At 43.8% G+C, this 21,486-nt stretch overlaps 1 protein-coding gene across 1 annotated transcript in view; it reads right to left on the reverse strand.

Annotated features, from left to right (window-relative positions):
* Positions 1-4,590: 4,590 nt before the first annotated feature.
* The window catches only part of LOC122938886 (E3 ubiquitin-protein ligase TRIM39-like), a 40,577-nt gene continuing 23,681 nt past the window's right edge, over positions 4,591-21,486 (reverse strand). Inside the window, exons 6-7 of the mRNA XM_044294742.1 lie at positions 5,797-5,885; positions 4,591-5,703 (exon numbers count right to left, since the gene is read on the reverse strand). Coding sequence (XP_044150677.1) covers positions 5,183-5,703; positions 5,797-5,885 — 610 coding nt within the window. The 3' untranslated portion in view covers positions 4,591-5,182. The remainder of the gene's footprint in view (positions 5,704-5,796; positions 5,886-21,486) is intronic.

Genomic DNA, 21,486 nt, shown 5'->3' on the forward strand with positions numbered 1-21,486 from the left:
AGGAGGCTTCATCAGAGAAAATAATTGTACCCAGTCCTTTGCAGTCCAATCTCTGTACTTCCTGCAGAATGTCAGTCATCCTTCAAAAGTCTTTGCCTAACTGTGCATGCACGTGCGCTCACTCCTGTAATTCCTGAACTCCCTGCACTGGTGGTGATCTGATCCCATAGCTGAGTCCTCTAGGAGACGGTCCTGGTACTTGCTAAACTTTCTTGGGTGCATTTAAAGGGGTTTTGCCATCACAGACAATGGGGGCCTATCGCTAGGTACCTACACGGAGAAAGAAGTGGAGGGCGCACTGCGCATGTGCAGCCGCCCTCCGTTTATTTCTGTGAGGCCTCTGAAAATAGCTGAGCGCTGGCTTGGCTGTTTCCGTTGGCCCCATAGAAATGAATAGGAGCGGGGTCCGCGGTGCGCTCCCATTCACTTGTATGGGAACAGCAGGGAGCAGTGCTTGGTGGTGGCTGGACCAAGGGAAACCTGGGGTCCTCCAGCCACAACTCTCGATGTAGGTGTGGGTCGCCCTTATGCACGACAGTTCGGCTGGCTTTGCCGAACTGCCGGCTGTCAGTCACAGCGAAGGGGCAGGGAAGGGGCGTGGTTACTGTGACTTGAAGCAAGTAGGCCGCTGCGACTTCAAGCATGTGTGGAGAAGCGCGCCGGCAGGGGATTAAAGATCGTTTTTACAGCTTTTGCTTCATCTGCCTGCAGGAAGAAAATGATTGTTACAAACACGCGGCTGTCTACTCTCAGGTACTGCTGCCGGCTTGGGATTTTTTTGGAGGTGACAGGTTCCCTTTACCTACCTGGCTTCTTAGATTTGTAAATCCTTACATTAAAAAGTTGATGTCCAGTTGTAAACTCAATCGTATATGTAAGTCGGTACCTATAGGTCATTCTCACTCTACAGTTCTGCCTGCGTATTCACAGGCTCAGCACCCGCTCACCAGCAGGTCAGTGCACAGAGAGAAGATCTTCAGTGCAGGGGGGCAGAATGATTCTAAGCTACTAACTACTGAACCACCAATAAGAAAAAGCTGAACATCAGGTAGTCAGGTTCCCCACAAATACTGAGGGATATTCTCCTAAGTAAAGGGTAAGACAGAAATTTGTAACAAAGACTTTTATTACAGATAATGAAAAAAGTACATGCTATATTTTTACAGTCTGTTCACACACAAAAAAAATCATTAACAACAGTATGGATTAAAGAACACTTTTTGGGCAATTAACATTATTAGATTTACTAAAAGCATTAAAACAAATGCTAAAAGCAATGACATAAAATACGAAAATCAACTAAATGCGGAACTTGTTTATTTAAAATCTAAAAGTCTTAACAAAAAGTAAAAATGTGCCTTAAAGGGAACCTGTCACTGGGATTTTGTGTATAGAGCTGAGGACATGGGTTGCTAGATGGCCGCTAGCACATCCGCAATACCCAGTCCCCATAGCTCTGTGTGCTTTTATTGTGTAAAAAACCTGATTTGATACATATGCAAATTAACCTGAGATGAGTCCTGTCCCTGACTCATCTCACATACAGGACTCATCTCAGGTTAATTTGCATATGTATCAAATTAGTTTTTTTACACAATAAAAGCACACAGAGCTATGGGGACTGGGTATTGCGGATGTGCTAGCGGCCATCTAGCAACCCATGTCCTCAGCTCTATACACAAAATCCCGGTGACAGGTTCCCTTTAAAGTAATGCTCCAACGTGGAGAAGCTTTAACCATATATTTGGAGATATATTGTTCCCTTAAAAGGGTTATTCCCATCTGGATATTTATAGCATATCCACAGGATGTCTACTAAATGTCTAATAGATGCAGGACCCTCCTTTCGGAAACACAACTAAGGCTACTTTCACGCTAGCGTTTTGCCTTTCCGTTTGTGATGTCCATTCAGGGCTTTCAAAAGCGGTCCAAAAAAGGATTAGTTTTGCCCTTATGCATTCTGAATGGAAAAGGATCCGCTCAGAATGCATCAGTTTGCCTTCGTTCAGTCACCATTTCGCTCTGGAGGCGGACACCAAAACTTTCAATGGTGTACATGACGGATCCGTCATGGCTATAGAAGACATAATACAACTGGTCTATTCATGACGGCTGCATGCAGTTGTATTATTGTAACGGAAGAGTTTTTGCTGATCCATGACGGATCCGCAAAAAACGCTAGTGTGAAAGTAGCCTAACTTAAGAATGAGGGTCCCCCAATCCCTGTCTCGCAGCTGCTGTGAGTGGAGAGGTAATTCAGACAATACATTGCAAATAAATCTGTGACATAATAATAGGCAATGAAAATCTGCAAGGATCATTACCACTATTTGTGATTGTGACCGAAGGGCTTATTCAGATGGCCATATGAAAGCTCTATAAAGAAGCCCTGTATTTAAATGGTCACTAATCTTTCACACATCTGTGGACAAACCAATAATACCGGTGAATATAAGAAATGTTGTAATATATTTTACCAGAGGAAGATGGAGCTTTCTCCACTGATCAGCTTCCCCCTTCAAACGAACATTCTCTGTCTCAGGAGGGGCTGTCAGCTCACTCCTACTCCCCCTCCTTTTAATATAGACTTGTATAGGAAGCATGTAATTTTACCTCAGCTGACATTCTGTTTCTCCATCTCACTAGACTGTTTAAGAGGGGTGAATAAAAGAGATATTCGGAAACAGACACTTCTTTGATAGGATATTACACTTTTCGTATATTACATGTTTCGTATTTTCAACTGTACTATTGCTTTATGCAAAGTGGAGTGAAATTTTAGTGATTAAGAACAGGACCGCATGGCATCCTGAGAATTAAAAGTGTAGTTCGAGATAATTCAAAAGCCTCCAATTGTCTTAAAATAAAAAATGAAGCTATACTTGCCTCTTTCTCTGGCGCTGTTCTCTGCACTGCCACTGCTTGTGTACAGACTGCAGCAGTGATGTGCAGGTTCATGGCACGTGAGGGCTGAAGCTAATCACTGTCCTCCGTAATATACTGGCTTGTCAGAGAGTTTTAATTATTTTGGACAACCCCTATAAAGGGGTTGCTAGTATACTGATGACCTATCATCAGAATGGGTTATCAATATCAGATCGGCGGTTGCCCGATTCCTGGCACCTCCGCAGGTCAGCTGTTTGAAGAAGCTGTGGCGCACATGCCAGTGCTGCTGCCACTTCACTGTTTAACTGCACAACATCTAGATCCTAGCAATCTGGGTAATACATATTACAGAACTAATGATAACACAATCTTCAAATATATGGTTTCAAATTTCTCATTCAAAGTTGTTTTTTTAAAGGGAATGTGTCATCAGAAAAGTATTTTTAATATTCCATGTTAATATCTATTAAACAAAAATGTTAAAACCTGCAGTTTTCATACTGAGCCTAATAATGGGCGACACTTCTTGGTCTGGACAGATCACTTTACTGTAGTTGGTTATCACTACAGGCAGGATTAGAATGACATAACATCCCTGTATATAGATAAAACAGGAAAAAGACCTCATAATAAGAGGTTGTCACAGCTTATATACTCATTGCTTGTAAAATCACCTCTTGCACAGGTCACAGAGCATGCCTACAAAACTCTTCTATAGAAATCAATGAGTCAGCTCCAGACCATTGTGTCTATGACCCATGGTGGCTGCTGCAAAGCATATCCCTAAATACTGTAGGGTTGTGTCACTTCAGTAAATAGCATTATTATGTAGAGAAAGTTAATACAAGGCACTTCCTAATGTACTGTGATTGTCCATATTGCTTTCTGTGCTGGCTGGATTCATTTTTCCATCACATTATACACAGCTCGTTTCCATGGTTATGACCACTCTGCAAACCAGCTGTGGTGGCCGTGCTTAACTTTCTCTACATAATAAATGTCACTTACTACAGTCACACAACCCCTTTAGAAACAGCCCACGCAAGATGGCAGCATACATAATCTTGTTCAGGAAACAGAATAAAAAATGTGCAATCAGAACATAAAACTAATTAGAAAAAAGGGCATATGTTACTATCTGGTTTTAATTGGCAGAAAAAAAATTGGTGACACATTTCCTTTAAAGGGGGTTTCTACTGTAATCATTTATTGCTTATATACCTGACATGCTATAAAAGTCTTGGTGAGGATCCTACCACTGGAACATTTACTGTCTATTCTCTTCCCCAGTGGAGAAGTGGCCACACATAAGATCTTCCATAGAAGACCTCCATTAATAAGAATAGGACCTGTGCATGATACTCATTGAACGGTTGCATTGGCAATTGTAGCACCCCGCATGGGGTAGAGCCTCTTCATTGTCAGAACAGGAGGAGATCATAAATGTAGGTATGTTTGTATGTATGTTATAAAGGGCATCTGTCAGCAGACTTGTACCTATGACACTGGCTGACCTGTTACATGTGCTCTCGGCAGCTGAAGGCATCTGTGTTGGTCCCATGTTCAGATGTGCCCGCATTGCTGAGAAAAATGCTTCAATATATGCAAATGAGCCTCTAGGAGCAACGGGGACTTATTAAAATATAATTTTTCTCAGCAGTGCAGACACATATGAACATGGATCCAACACAAATGTCTTCAGCTGCCGAGAGCACATGGAACAGGTCAGCCAGCGTCATAGGTACAGATCTGCTGACAGATGCCATTTAACGTAGATTGATCACAGATGCATAGTCTCTTCTACATCAGGTACAAGGATTAGGTATCCTATCTTTGAATGGATGAATGACCCAACAGTAAGATTTTCATGGCATATCTAGTGGATACACCATACAAATATGTCAAAGGGAAAACCCTTTCCAGTAAGAACTTAAAGGTGATGGCTGAATTAGTTAAAAAATTCCCAAGGCAGCAACTATGGTAAAATGAAAGAACATATACTCACCTATCTCATCCCCTGCTGCTCCCAGCGTAACTGCTCTGATCCTCCACATGGCTGTAGCCACGACGATATCTTCTTGGCTGCAGTGATGACATTCACATATAACTTGGACGCTGCTGCAGCCAATCACTGATCTCAGCAGCTGAGCTGATTGGCTGCAGCAGTCATTTGCAAACAACTCCTTCAGATAAGAGTAGCAGGGGATGAAATATGTATGTATATATTCTTTCTTTATTGTATTGTTGCCTTGGGGATCATTTTTTTATTAAGTCAGACAAACAAGATTTTAAATGATTAGTTAAGTTTAAGTTCTGTTCCTAAGGCTCCTACACAAAAAAAGGGGAACATTTTTTCAGGCACTTGCATAAAATTAAATGTGTAAAGGTGCTCCAGGTTCAAAGCATTGTAAAAGGAAACATAGCTTTCATCACAGTTCAAGAAGACTCCAACTCTTTCCAGTTGTTCCTTAGGATTCAAGAGAGTATCAGGGTTGGTGAAAGCATAGTATCTATCTGTATACATGCCAAGTAGACCAATTGCCCATATTCCTCTACCTGGTTCAATTCTAAACATTCCTTTTCTGCAAACAGACTGTTTAGCTATCCCAGTGGTCCAGTATATGCCTCCTCCCACCTCCACCTCCCAATAATGTTTTCCTAATTTGAATCCGGTGGTTGCTAAGACACATGGTTTTAAGTCGAACCTCTCTGGACATGGGACCAAATGCAGTGCATCTTCCACATATTTCACACGTTGTCTGTTGCAGGTTACCAGAAGATTTTGGTTAACAGTTTTCAGGTCCAGGGACAATGGAACTAAAAGTAAAAGGTTTAAATAGAATAATGTTAGCTGTAATTTTATTTGTGTGTGTTAGCTACAACAACATGCAGGTGATGAAGTATCCTTACCATGTAAAGACATAAAAAAGTCCAGTGTTGCTCTTCTTCCAGTGTGTTTGGGTGTCCTGTGTTTTGGATGAGGAAGTTCAGGAGAATGTCTAAAAGGAAATAAATAAATGTTACACAATACAAAAATCTGTTTTCAGTAGTTAAAATATCCATAGGAAAAAAAAAAAAAAAAAAGAAAAAAAAAAAAAAGACCATATACACAAATTCCTCCAGTGACGCACTTAACCCCTTAAGGACATAGGACGTACCGGTACGCCCTATTTCCCGAGTCCTTAAGGACCAAGGACGTACCGGTACGTCCTGACTTTAAAATCGGCATTCCGGCGCCGCAGGGGTTAATTTGAACAGGATGCCGGCTGAAATCATTCAGCCGGCATCCTGTTAAAACGCCAGCGGGGGTCATGTGACCCCCCCCGTGTCGGCGATCGCAGCAAACCGCAGGTCAATTCAGACCTGCGGTTTGCTGCGCTTTTAGCAGTTTCTGATCCCCGCGGTCCCTGACCGCGGGGATCAGAAACTTTAGAGTGCCTAAAATCAATATAGTACACCCCCCCCCTGCACCCCTGCATGATTTGATGGCGGCGGGTGGTGCAGGGGGGGTGTCGCAGGCGGTGGGGGCGTTGCGGGAGGCGGGCGGTGCGGCAGGCGGGATCGCGATCCCCCGCCCGTCTCCTATTGCGTAATCGTTGGTGTACAGTGGGTATACCAGGGTGCCAGCACATTGCTGGCACCCTGGTATAAACGGCTGACATCGTTGATGCGATGTCAGCCGTTTAACCCTTTCCATACAGCGGTCCGTACGGACCGCTGTATGGAAAAGGTTAACAGTAAGAGGGAGCTCCCTCCCTCTCCGATCGGAGGGCTGCTGTGCCTTTGCAGCCCCCCGATGGGAGAGGGAGAGAGCCCCCAGACAGCCCCCCAGAGCCCCGTCCTTACCCTTCCCCGTCTGCGCAGTTCTGACCATAACTGAGCAGACGGGGAAGGTTCCCATGGCAACAGGACGCCTGCTCAGGCGTCCTGCTGTCCATGGTGCTGAACAGATCTGTGCTGAAAGCATAGATCTGTTCAGTGTAAGTAAAATACAGTACAGAAACCTATATAGGTTCTGTACTGTATTTTACAGACATCAGACCCACTGGATCTTCAAGAACCAAGTGGGTCTGGGTCAAAAAATAAAAAAAAATAAGAGAAAAAAGTTAAGATAAAAAAAAAAAACATTTATCACTGAATAAAAAAAAATAAAAAAAAATAAACTACACATATTAGGTATCGCCGCGTCCGTAACGACCTGATCTATAAAACGGTCATGTTACTTTCCCCGCACAGTGAACGCCATAAAAATAAAAAAATAAAAACTATGAGAAAATTGAAATTTTGCCCACCTTACTTCCCAAAAAAGGTAATAAAAAAGTGATCAAAAAAGTCGCATGTACGCCAAAATAGTACCAATCAAACCGTCATCTCATCCCGCAAAAAATGAGACCCTACTCAAGATAATCGCCCAAAAACTGAAAAAACTATGGCTCTTAGACTATGGAAACACTAAAACATCATTTCTTTTGTTTCAAAAAAAAAATCATTGTGTAAAACCTACATTAATATAAATAAAGTATACATATTAGGTATTGCCGCGTCCGTATCGACCGGCTCTATATAAATATCACATGACCTAACCCCTCAGATGACCACCGTAACAAAAAAAAAAAAAAAAACTGTAAAAAAAGCCATTTTTTGCCATCTTACGTCACAAAAAGTGTAACAGCAAGCGATCAAAAAGTCATATGCACCCCAAAATAGTGCCAATCAAACTGTCATCTCATCCCGCAAAAAATTAGACCCTACTCAAGATAATCGCCCAAAAACTGAAAAAACTATGGCTCTCAGACTATGGAGACACTAAACAATTTTTGGGTTTTAAAAATGAAGTTATTGTATAAAACTTACATAAATAAAAAAAATTGTATACATATTAGGTATCGCTGCGTCCGTGACAACCTGCTCTATAAAATTACCACGTGATCTAACCTGTCAGATGAATGTTGTAAATAACAAAAAAAAACGTGCCAAAAAAGCTATTTCTTGTTACCTTGCCGCACAAAAAGTGTAATATAGAGCAACCAAAAATCATATCTACCCTGAACTAGTACCAACAATACTGCCACCCTATTCCGTACTTTCTAAAATGGGGTCACTTTTTTGGAGTTTCTAATCTAGGGGTGCATCAGGGGGGCTTCAAATGGGACATGGTGTCAAAAAACCAGTCCAGCAAAATCTGCCTTCCAAAAACCATGTGGCATTCCTTTCCTTCTGCGCCCTGCCGTTTGCCCATACAGCGGTCTACAACCACATATGAGGTGTTTCTGTAAACTACAGAATCAGGGCCATAAATAATGAGTTTTGTTTGGCTGTTAACCCTTGCTTTGTAACTGGAAAAAAAATATTAAAATGGAAAATCTGCCAAAAAAGTGAAATTTTCAAATTGTATCTATTTTCCATTAAATCTTGTGCAACACCTAAAGGGTTAACAAAGTTTGTAAAATCAGTTTTGAATACCTTGAGGGGTGTAGTTTCTTAGATGGGGTCACTTTTATGGAGTTTCTACTCTAGGGGTGCATCAGGGGGGCTTCAAATGGGACATGGTGTCAAAAAAACTGTCCAGCAAAATCTGGCTTCCAAAAACCATACGGCGCACCTTTCACTCTACGCCCCGCTGTGTGGCCGTACAGTAGTTTACGGCCACATATGGGGTGTTTCTGTAAACGGCAGAGTCAGGGCAATAAAGATACAGTCTTGTTTGGCTGTTAACCCTTGCTTTGTTAGTGGAAAAAATGGGTTAAAATGGAAAATTAGGCAAAAAAATGAAATTCTCAAATTTCATCCCCATTTGCCAATAACTCTTGTGCAACACCTAAAGGGTTAACGAAGTTTGTAAAATCAGTTTTGAATACCTTGAGGGGTGTAGTTTCTTAGATGGGGTCACTTTTATGGAGTTTCTACTCTAGGGGTGCATCAGGGGGCTTCAAATGGGACATGGTGTCAAAAAAACTGTCCAGCAAAATCTGGCTTCCAAAAACCATACGGCGCACCTTTCCCTCTACGCGCCGCTGTGTGGCCGTACAGTAGTTTACGGCCACATATGGGGTGTTTCTGTAAACGGCAGAGTCAGGGCAATAAAGATACAGTCTTGTTTGGTTGTTAACCCTTGCTTTGTTAGTGGAAAAAATGGGTTAAAATGGAAAATTAGGCAAAAAAATGAAATTCTCAAATTTCATCCCCATTTGCCAATAACTCTTGTGCAACACCTAAAGGGTTAACAGAGTTTGTAAAATCAGTTTTGAATACCTTGAGGGGTGTAGTTTATAGAATGGGGTCATTTTTGGGCGGTTTCTATTATGTAAGCCTCGCAAAGTGACTTCAGAGCTGTAGTGGTCCCTAAAAAGTGGGTTTTTGTAAATTTCAGAAAAATTTCAAGATTTGCTTCTAAACTTCTAAGCCTTGTAACATCCCCAAAAAATAAAATATCATTCCCAAAATAATTCAAACATGAAGTAGACATATGGGGAATGTTAAGTCATCACAATTTTTGGGGGTATTACTATGTATTACAGAAGTAGAGAAACTGAAACTTTGAAATTTGCTAATTTTTCCTAATTTTTGGTAAATTAGGTATTTTATTATGCAAAAAAATAAAAAATTTTGACTTTATTTTACCAGTGTCATGAAGTACAATATGTGACGAAAAAACAATCTCAGAATGGCCTGTATAAGTAAAAGCGTTTTAAAGTTATCAGCACTTAAAGTGACACTGGTCAGATTTGCAAAAAATGGCCTGGTCCTTAAGGTAAATATGAGCCTGGTCCTTAAGGGGTTAAACCTGGTAGTCTTTAGGATATGCACCTCAGTGTACAAAAGAAGTTTGAAATATAAATTTCTCGTGCATGGCATTGGGGGACACAGCACCATGGGTATATGCCCAGCTGCAACTAGGAGGCTGACACTAGAAACAAAAAAGTGTTGGCTCCTCCCAGGTGGGCTATACCCCTCTGCCAAAGCCGAGAGACCTCAGTCTAGTTCTAGTGTCCGTAGGAGGCAGACATGACCTGCTACCATTTTTTTTCGCATGTCATCCTGGTAATTTTTATTTAATAATTTTATTTTCTCTCTTTTTTTCTCTACAGGTTGCAGGGGTGGCTCCATCGTGCTCCACTTTAGTTGTCCCCCTGCGGGCGCGTACTCAGGTACCTAGCAGCCACCCAGTCTCCACTTGAAACTGCTTCCGCAGTGGAATGCCGGCGGATCCACGGCCCCCGTGTTGAGTCCGCCGAGGGGGTGGTCATTGCTGTGCCTGAAGAAGTCGGAAGGTAAGTAGGGATCCGGAAACCCTGTAGTCTTTTTCCCCCTCCTTCTTACTTTCTCTCTTCCTTCCCCCCTCTCCTGTTTTGTGCCTCTGGCACTTCTCCTTTCCTCCTGGGGGTTATCTGAGAGACTTGGCCTGCTGGGGGCCCTTAAAGTTCTTTTTGGCTTTTCCGGGACCGGCCCCTTTAACCACCTCCCGACCGCTGTACGCACCGATGCGTCCGGGAGGTGGTTGATTTGTTCCTCCTGGACGCATCGGCGCTTCATCTCGCGAGACGCGAGATTACGTCACAGCCGGCCCGCGCATGCGCATCGCGGGCCGGCATTTCGTAGCCAAGTATTTCGTCAGCAGCCTGCCGGCCACGATCATTGGCTGGCAGGTTGCTGATTTTTAAAAAATCCAATCAGCAGCCATTTAACCCCACATATTAGTAAATATGATGGGGTTATATGGCTGCTGTGCTCCTCTGCTCCTTCTTTTGGTCGGTTGGTTCCAGCAGAGGAGCACATCATCACTGTGAGTACCCACTACACCACACTTAGCCCCCAGATCACCCCAATTAACCCTTTGATCACCCCTTTGATCGCCCCTGTCAATCACTAGTGAAAGGAAAAAAGTGATCAGTGCAAACTGTCACTTTTTTTTTTCACTGGTATTGACCGTTAGGTTTCAGTATAGTTTAGGCCCCTTGGTTAGGTAGTTTAGGGATCGGTTAGCGCCCAGCCCACCGCACCGCAGTCCGTTATTCGCTGATTAGCGTATCGCTAATCCGCATTTGTACTTTTATAGTATCTGGAAGTGATCAAAACTGATCACGGTCAGATCTATAATAGTACTAGTGTCACTTTAGTTCTCCCTCCACCCAAAACGCAGTGTTTGCCCGATCAGGCCTGATCGGTCGCCCACACGTGCGTACACCCACGCCCGTCCCACCGCAGTGACAAAAAAAAATTTTTGGGGATCGCTGCACATTCACTTTACACGCACTGCGGCGATAAAAAAATCTGTTTTGATATTTTTTTATCAACCGCAGCGGCCTCCGGTACTTCGCTAGCCTCCCATTTGTAAGACAGGCTTGCTTTTTTTTTCTTGGGTAGTCTCAGGGAATACCCCTAAATTTAGTTGCCCACATGTCTAACAGGGGGTATTCCTCTGAAGAGGCCTACAGGCTTCTGACCCAGTCGGATGATGAGTGGGAACCCTCATCTGATGAATCCAGCGGGTCAGAATACGAACCTGTAGAAAGCAGTGGCTCTCTGACCCAAAGTTCGGACGAGGAGGCTGAGGTCCCTGATACCACCAGGCGTACCCGGCCCCGTGTCGCTAGACCGCAGGTTGCGCAGGATCCGCTTCAAGAGCAGCAGAGTGGGGCTGGTGCTGTCGGTATGGATTTAGTGACAGAATTAGATTTGGAAATGCACAGTAGCGTGTGTGTGAAGTTATTCTGAATGACCCTATGTGCACCTTGAATATTATATACCCTTTTAGGGATAGATTTCAAATAGCTCTGATATAGCAGGAACCACTAAATTATGAAATTGCTAAATTGGGAATTGTATTTCAACCCAGAACAAAAAATGTGCTTTGACGGACACTAAATAACTTTCCCAGCCACAACAGGACAGCGGTAACGAGAGATTTAGCGGGATATAAATTTGAGGCCTAGTATTTAGGCGCTGGGTGACCGGTATGGATTTACTAACAGAATTGGACTTGGAAATGCACAGTAGCGTGTGTGTGAAGTTATTCTGAATGACCCTATGTGCACCTTGAATATTATATACCCTTTTAGGGATAGATTTCAAATAGCTCTGATATAGCAGGAACCACTAAATTATGAAATTGCTAAATTGGGAATTGTATTTCAACCCAGAACAAAAAATGTGCTTTGACGGACACTAAATAACTTTCCCAGCCACAACAGGACAGCGGTAACGAGAGATTTAGCGGGATATAAATTTGAGGCCTAGTATTTAGGCGCTGGGTGACCGGTATGGATTTACTAACAGAATTGGACTTGGAAATGCACAGTAGCGTGTGTGTGAAGTTATTCTGAATGACCCTATGTGCACCTTGAATATTATATACCCTTTTAGGGATAGATTTCAAATAGCTCTGATATAGCAGGAACCACTAAATTATGAAATTGCTAAATTGGGAATTGTATTTCAACCCTGAACAAAAAATGTGCTTTGACAGACACTAAATAACTTGCCCAGCCACAACAGTACAGCGGTAACGACAGATTTAGCGGGATATAAATTTGAGGCCTAGTATTTAGGCGCTGGGTGACCGGTATGGATTTAGTGACAGAATTAGACTGGGATATGGCCAAAAAATAACCACACTATTGCTGGGTAAATGCACTTGGTGACGGGCGCAGCTTGCCCCTGATGTAGTATGTGGCCAAAAAATGAACAGACTATTGCTGGTTAAATGCACTTGGTGACGGGCGCAGCTTGCCCCTGATTTAGTATATGGCCAAAAAATGAACAGACTATTGCTGCTTAAATGCACTTGGTGTGATAGCTTGACCAACCACACTACTGAGGGTTAAATGCACTTGGTGACGGGCGCAGCTTGCCCCTGATGTAGTATATGGCCAAAAAATGAACAGACTATTGCTGGTTAAATGCACTTGGTGTGACAGCTTGACCAACCACACTACTGAGGGTTAAATGCACTTGGTGACGGGCGCAGCTTGCCCCTGATGTAGTATATGGCCAAAAAATGAACAGACTATTGCTGGTTAAATGCACTTGGTGACAGGCGCAGCTTGCCCCTGATTTAGTATATGGCCAAAAAATGAACAGACTATTGCTGGTTAAATGCACTTGGTGTGATAGCTTGACCAACCACACTACTGAGGGTTAAATGCACTTGGTGACGGGCGCAGCTTGCCCCTGATGTAGTATATGGCCAAAAAATGAACAGACTATTGCTGGTTAAATGCACTTGGTGTCACAGCTTGACCAACCACACTACTGAGGGTTAAATGCACTTGGTGACGGGCGCAGCTTGCCCCTGATGTAGTATATGGCCAAAAAATGAACAGACTATTGCTGGTTAAATGCACTTGGTGTCACAGCTTGACCAACCACACTACTGAGGGTTAAATGCACTTGGTGACGGGCGCAGCTTGCCCCTGATGTAGTATATGGCCAAAAAATGAACAGACTATTGCTGGTTAAATGCACTTGGTGACAGGCGCAGCTTGCCTCTGATTTAGTATATGGCCAAAAAATGAACAGACTATTGCTGGTTAAATGCACTTGGTGTGATAGCTTGACCAACCACACTACTGAGGGTTAAATGCACTTGGTGTCACAGCTTGACCAACCACACTACTGAGGGTTAAATGCACTTGGTGACGGGCGCAGCTTGCCCCTGATGTAGTATATGGCCAAAAAATGAACAGACTATTGCTGGTTAAATGCACTTGGTGACAGGCGCAGCTTGCCTCTGATGTAGTATATGGCCAAAAAATAAACAGACTATTGCTGGTTAAATGCACTTGGTGTGACAGCTTCACCCTGATGTAGGCTTTAGCCAAAAAACAACCACACCATTGAGGGTTAAATGCACTTGGTGACGGGCGCAGCTTGCCCCTGATGTAGTATATGGCCAAAAAATAAACAGACTATTGCTGGTTAAATGCACTTGGTGTGACAGCTTCACCCTGATGTAGGCTTTAGCCAAAAAACAACCACACCATTGAGGGTTAAATGCACTTGGTGACAGCTTGCCCCTGATGTAGTATATGGCCAAAAAATGAACAGACTATTGCTGGTTAAATGCACTTGGTGACAGGCGCAGCTTGCCCCTGATGTAGTATATGGCCAAAAAATGAACAGACTATTGCTGGTTAAATGCACTTGGTGACGGGCGCAGCTTGCCTCTGATTTAGTATATGGCCAAAAAATGAACAGACTATTGCTGGTTAAATGCACTTGGTGTGATAGCTTGACCAACCACACTACTGAGGGTTAAATGCACTTGGTGACGGGCGCAGCTTGCCCCTGATGTAGTATATGGCCAAAAAATAAACAGACTATTGCTGGTTAAATGCACTTGGTGTGACAGCTTCACCCTGATGTAGGCTTTAGCCAAAAACAACCACACCATTGAGGGTTAAATGCACTTGGTGACGGGCGCAGCTTGCCCCTGATGTAGTATATGGCCAAAAAATAAACAGACTATTGCTGGTTAAATGCACTTGGTGTGACAGCTTCACCCTGATGTAGGCTTTAGCCAAAAAACAACCACACCATTGAGGGTTAAATGCACTTGGTGACGGGCGCAGCTTGCCCCTGATGTAGTATATGGCCAAAAAATAAACAGACTATTGCTGGTTAAATGCACTTGGTGTGACAGCTTCACCCTGATGTAGGCTTTAGCCAAAAAACAACCACACCATTGAGGGTTAAATGCACTTGGTGACAGCTTGCCCCTGATGTAGTATATGGCCAAAAAATAAACAGACTATTGCTGGTTAAATGCACTTGGTGTGACAGCTTCACCCTGATGTAGGCTTTAGCCAAAAAACAACCACACCATTGAGGGTTAAATGCACTTGGTCGCCGGTTGTGCTGGCGCACCACAAGACACAAAATGGCCGCCGATCACCCCAGAAAAATGTGACTGACAAACGGTCTGGGCAGCCTAAAAACAGTGAGCAATTGAGTATCAGCAGCTCAATGACCCACAGCTGCAGATCGATCAATAATCAAGTCCTTTGGAGGAGTTAATCTGCCTAATCTCGCCCTACTGTCGCAGCTGCAACCTCTCCCTACGCTAATCAGAGCAGAGTGACGGGCGGCGCTATGTGACTCCAGCTTAAATAGAGGCTGGGTCACATGGTGCTCTGGCCAATCACAGCCATGCCAATAGTAGGCATGGCTGTGATGGCCTCTTGGGGCAAGTAGTATGACGCTTGTTGATTGGCTGCTTTGCAGCCTTTCAAAAAGCGCCAAGAAAGCGTCACAAAAGCGCCAAGAAAGCGACGAACACCGAACCCTTTTTTTTATGAAAATGGCCGGGTTCGGGACCGTGTCACGGACACCCCAAAATTCGGTACGAACCCGAACTATACAGTTCGAGTTCGCTCATCCCTAATTATAACCTTTTCCTATCACAATCTTGTATAGTATGCATTACATTACCATTCACATTATTCTCAGTCTCAATTATTTTCTTTTTCTTGTCTAGTATCAATGTTTTTTGTCATCTACATATCCTCCTGCCTTGCTTTTCATCCATTGTTGTGATTTTTTCCTTGCATATTTTTTCAAACAAATGTGGAGGCATAAGTAATTATTCACACTGACAAAATCTGATGACTTCATCATGCCTTCAATAGTATCCTGTATCACTGAAAAGTGACACAATGTTTCAAATGGTTCCCGCTTTTTTTGTCACCCCCTACTCTTATTTTTATTCTTGTGTTTCTTTAAAGCAGATGGGGAATTATTCACACAGGGCCATTCACATATCTGGATAATAGAATTACATACCAGATGTCCAGCAGGCATGAATAAAAGGAATGATGTAATGTACTTCTATTAATGTATATTTGTACTGCTTATGTTGATTTAAAAAAATAAATGTATATAATGTGACTAGATATTGATGTGATGATTCTACTAATACATATCTGTATTGTTTTGGTTTATATTTTATAAAAAAAATGATATAATGTGATCAGATATGTACAGGGAGTGCAGAATTATTAGGCAAGTTGTATTTTTGAGGATTAATTTTATTATTGAACAACAACCATGTTCTCAATGAACCCAAAAAACTCATTAATATCAAAGCTGAATATTTTTGGAAGTAGTTTTTAGTTTGTTTTTAGTTTTAGCGATTTTAGGGGGATATCTGTGTGTGCAGGTGACTATTACTGTGCATAATTATTAGGCAACTTAACAAAAAACAAATATATACCCATTTCAATTATTTATTTTTACCAGTGAAACCAATATAACATCTCAACATTCACAAATATACATTTCTGACATTAAAAAACAAAACAAAAACAAATCAGTGACCAATATAGCCACCTTTCTTTGCAAGGACACTCAAAAGCCTGCCATCCATGGATTCTGTCAGTGTTTTGATCTGTTCACCATCAACATTGCGTGCAGCAGCAACCACAGCCTCCCAGACACTGTTCAGAGAGGTGTACTGTTTTCCCTCCTTGCAAATCTCACATTTGATGATGGACCACAGGTTCTCAATGGGGTTCAGATCAGGTGAACAAGGAGGCCATGTCATTAGATTTTCTTCTTTTATACCCTTTCTTGCCAGCCACGCTGTGGAGTACTTGGACGCGTGTGATGGAGCATTGTCCTGCATGAAAATCATGTTTTTCTTGAAGGATGCAGACTTCTTCCTGTACCACTGCTTGAAGAAGGTGTCTTCCAGAAACTGGCAGTAGGACTGGGAGTTGAGCTTGACTCCATCCTCAACCCGAAAAGGCCCCACAAGCTCATCTTTGATGATACCAGCCCAAACCAGTACTTCACCTCCACCTTGCTGGCGTCTGAGTCGGACTGGAGCTCTCTGCCCTTTACCAATCCAGCCACGGGCCCATCCATCTGGCCCATCAAGACTCACTCTCATTTCATCAGTCCATAAAACCTTAGAAAAATCAGTCTTGAGATATTTCTTGGCCCAGTCTTGACGTTTCAGCTTGTGTGGCTTGTTCAGTGGTGGTCGTCTTTCAGCCTTTCTTACCTTGGCCATGTCTCTGAGTATTGCACACCTTGTGCTTTTGGGCACTCCAGTGATGTTGCAGCTCTGAAATATGGCCAAACTGGTGGCAAGTGGCATCTGCACGCTTGACTTTTCTCAGTTCATGGGCAGTTATTTTGCGCCTTGGTTTTTCCACACGCTTCTTGCGACCCTGTTGACTATTTTGAATGAAACGCTTGATTGTTCGATGATCACGCTTCAGAAGCTTTGCTATTTTAAGAGTGCTGCATCCCTCTGCAAGAAATCTCACAATTTTTGACTTTTCTGAGCCTGTCAAGTCCTTCTTTTGACCCATTTTGCCAAAGGAAAGGAAGTTGCCTAATAATTATGCACACCTGATATAGGGTGTTGATGTCATTAGACCACACCCCTTCTCATTACAGAGATGCGCATCACCTAATATGCTTAATTGGTAGTAGGCTTTCGAGCCTATACAGCTTGGAGTAAGACAACATGCATAAAGAGGATGATGTGGTCAAAATACTAATTTGCCTAATAATTCTGCACTCCCTGTATATGATGATTCTTTGCAATTAATTGGGCACTATAGGGGGTCATTTACTAAATGATATACCCCAGTTTTCTGGCATATACTGTATTTTTCGCCCCCTATAAGACGCACCTAGGTTTTAGAAGAGAACAATAAGAAAAAAATATTTTCCATTACACCTCAGGTCAGACCAGCAATCAGACCCCCAAAGCTAATCAGGCCTCAGCTTACAGCCCCAATCAGACCCCCAATGTCAATCAGACCTCAGATCAGACCCCCAATGTCAGACTTCAGATCAGACCCCCAATGCCTCAGATCAACCCTCTAACCTTCAGCCATCTATCAGCCCCCATATGTCAGCTAGCAGCCCCCATATATTCAGCCATCAGCCCGATTTATTAGCCCCTATATGTCAGCCATCAGCCCCATATATCAACCCCTATATGTCAGCCAAAAGCCCCCAGTGCAGATAAAATAAAATAAAAACTCACTTACCACTCCTGCTCCTGGACGCTACCGCTCCTCACCATCGCGATCCTCTTCATCCCGCTGTCGGCTCTGTATCGCGGCGCACAGTGTGAGGTCACAGAGCGCCCTTATGATGTGCGCAGACCTGCACAGCTGATAGCCGAGCCGAGGACCAGGAAGCGCTTCATTAGTACTCGCCCCATAAGACGCAGAGGCATTTTTCCCCCACTTTGGCGTCTTATGGGGCGAAAAATACTGTATCTGTCGCAGATTGCGGAGCAAAGGTTATTTGCGCCGCAAACTGCTACTATTCCCCGCTCATGCTAGGTCTAAAAGAGGGGGGGTGGGAAGGGAAGGGGACACCTGTTTTAGGCATAGAAAATGGTCTAAATTTAGGCCAGCAAGAAAGTTGGTTTACATTTAGACTGGCGGTGGATGTGCGGAAAATATATAGAGGCTGGTGCCTCTATATGTATGGGGTTATTAAGACTGGCATCTAAAACCCTATATTTGGAAAAGGTTAACTCCTTTCAGTATTGATGATGAACACCTGTTGTAATCTCTGTGGTGTATAAGTAGGTTGTGGCGTATGCATGCCATGATTAACCCCCTAACGCCCGGAGTTTTTTGCTTTGCGCTCCCTGCCTTCCCAGAGCCATAACTCTTTTATTTGTCTGTTCACAAAGCCATATGAGGGCTTGTTTTTTGCGGGACAAGTTGTACTTTCCAACGCCACCATTTAATATTGCATATCATGTAGTGGGAAGTGGAAAAGAAATTCCAAATGGGTTGAAATTGCAAAAAAAAAAAAGAAGCAATTGCATCACAGTTTTATGTTTTTTTATTTTTTATTTACGACGTTCGATGTGTGATAAAACTGGTCAGTACGAATCCGGCGATACCTTATATGTATAGTTTTTCTTGTGTTTTGATAGTGCTAAAAAAAAGTGGGGAAAAAAAGTTTCATTTTGTCGCCATATTTTGACCCCTATAACTTTTTTGTAATTATGTTTACAAAGCTGTATGGGGGCTAATTTTTTTGGGGGGCGATCTGAACTTTTCATTGATACCATTCTGGGGTGTTATGACTTTTTGATCACTTTTAATAAAAATTTTTGTAGAAAACGAAGTCACCAAAAATGGTGAATCGCCCATTTGGACGCTTTTTTCAGTTTTGCTGTTTGCCTTATGGGCAATTTATTTTTAGATTATGGGTGTTTTCGCACATTGCGACACCAATAAAAGTTGCAAATTTTTGCACAGTTTTAGAGATTGCGCAAAAATTTGCGACTTTTTCACTCCATTATTTTGACTTGAGCTAATGATAAATCTGGCCCTATATGTACAAAAATGTTGTCAGGCACATCATAATACAATTATGCTTAAAATGCATCCTTTTTTTCCCCCCTTAAGGATTCAGCCTAGTTTGGCACTTAAAGGGAATCTGTCACCAGTTTTATGGTGTCCTAATTAAGGGCAACATAAAAAAAAGAAGAGATTTTTGTGAACTCACCTGTAAAATCTCTTTCTTGCTGAGTTCATTGGGGTACACAGGACCGTGGGTATAGCTGCTGCTGCTGCCACTAAGAGGTGACACTAGGCTGTAAAAAAAGTGTTAGCTCCTCCCCTGCAGGCTATACCCCCTCCAGCCTGGAGAGAGCAACTCAGTTTGTGCCCAAGTAGTAGGAGTAGCAGAGAACAAAATACATATAACCGAACTAACAACCGATAACCCCAGTATGTCCGAACCGCAACAGAGGACACCACCGGGAACAAACCGCTCTATCTATGGAAACAATGGTAACTAACGGATGGGTGCTGGGTCCCCCAATGAACTCACCAAGAAAGAGATTTTACTGGCGAGTTCACAAAAATCTCGTTTTCTCTCTCGTTCATTGGGGGACACAGGACCGTGGGACGTTCCAAAGCAGTCCACGGGGAGGGAAGAACTACACCCCATGGAACGAGCCTTCACGGCCGTTCAGACACTGCCGACCTGCAAGACTTTGCGGCCCAGAACCGTGTCCGTCGATGCCAAGGAATGCACCTGGTACAATTTGGTAAAAGTGTGTAGGGAGGACCAAGTCGCAGCCTTACACAGTTACGAAGCAAAGGCGTGGTGCAACAGAGCCCATGAAGCGCCTACCGCCCTGGTGGAATGCGCCGTGATCCGGATGGGCGGTACCTTGCCCCAGGAGTGGTACACACCTCAGCAATTGCCAAACGAATCCACCTTGCAATGGTAACCTTAGAAGCCGCCAAACCCTTACACGGCCCTTCGGGAATTACGAACAAAGAATCTGTCTGTCTAAAGGAGCTAGAGGTGGACAGATAAATCTTCAAAGCCTGAACAACAGGCGAGAGAAGAAGGCGGGTAGCTTGTGGTTGAATCTGGACGCCATCAAGTCCATGTCTGGCCGTCCCCAACAGTGAAAGATTTCTGTGAAGACCTCCGGGTGCAGGGACCATTCCCCCGGGTCCACGGTCGTTCCGACTGAGGAAGTTCGCCGCCCAATTCTCCACCCCTGGGATGTAGACTGCCGACAGGGCTGGTACGCGCTTCTCCGCCCATTGAAGAATCAGCGAGGATTCGGCCATCGCCGCTTGACTACGGGTTCCCCCTTGATGACTGATGAAGGCCACTGCTGTGGCGTTGTCCGACTGTAACCAGATTGGCTGACCCGTCAGAAGGGGGGACCGATGAAGGAGGGACAGATGAATGGCCCGAAGTTCCAAAATGTTGATTAGCAGTTTTGGACTCCGATTTAGACTAAACCCCCTGTACCGTCCGGGGTGGCAAGACTCCTCCCAAGCCCTGAAGACTGGCATTGGTAGTGATGACCGTCCAGGAAATCGGTAGAAAGGATTTCCCCGAATCCAACGTTGGTGTGGAGAGCCACCATCTGTGTGCCGAGCACACCATCGAAGCGAGAACTATGGGTTTGACCAAGGAGTCCACCGACTTGTCCCAGGATGAGAGGCGTGCCTGTTGGAGTGCCCGGGTGTGAAACTGTGTGAACGGCGCCGCTTCCATGGTAGCGACCATCATGCCCAGAACCTGCATGCACCGGCGAATGGATGAGGAACGGTGCATGAGAAGAAGGTTGACTGCTCGCCGGAGGGTCTGACGCTTGTCCCGAGGGAGGCGAACTAGAGCCGCGTCCGAGTCGAGAATCATCCCCAAAAATGTGATACATGTGGACGCGCTAGCGTCTCCAGAGTGATGCGGAGACTGTCCTTGTTGTGGCCGAAGGACGCCGCTTTAACTAAAATGTTGTCCAAATAGGGGATTAGAGAGATGCCCCTGGAACGAAGGAGGACCAGAACTGGAGCCAGAACCTTTGTGAACAGTCGCGGAGCTGTCGCCAAACCAAAGGGGAGAGCGACGAATCGGTAATGTTGGGAGCCCACTGTAAAATGCAAAAAGCGATGAGGGCAATCGGGACGTGCAAGTATGCGTCATAGATATCTATGGAGGAAGGGAATTCGCCATGTTCCAGAGAAGCTATTACGTAACGGAGAGACTCCATCCGGAACCGCTGAATTCGGAGAAACCGATTCAACAGCTTGAGGTCCAGAACTAGACGAACTGACCCCTCCTTTTTGGGAACTACAAACAGAT

This window comes from Bufo gargarizans, chromosome 5, assembly GCF_014858855.1.
Source record: "Bufo gargarizans isolate SCDJY-AF-19 chromosome 5, ASM1485885v1, whole genome shotgun sequence".
NCBI classification, from domain to species: domain Eukaryota; kingdom Metazoa; phylum Chordata; class Amphibia; order Anura; family Bufonidae; genus Bufo; species Bufo gargarizans.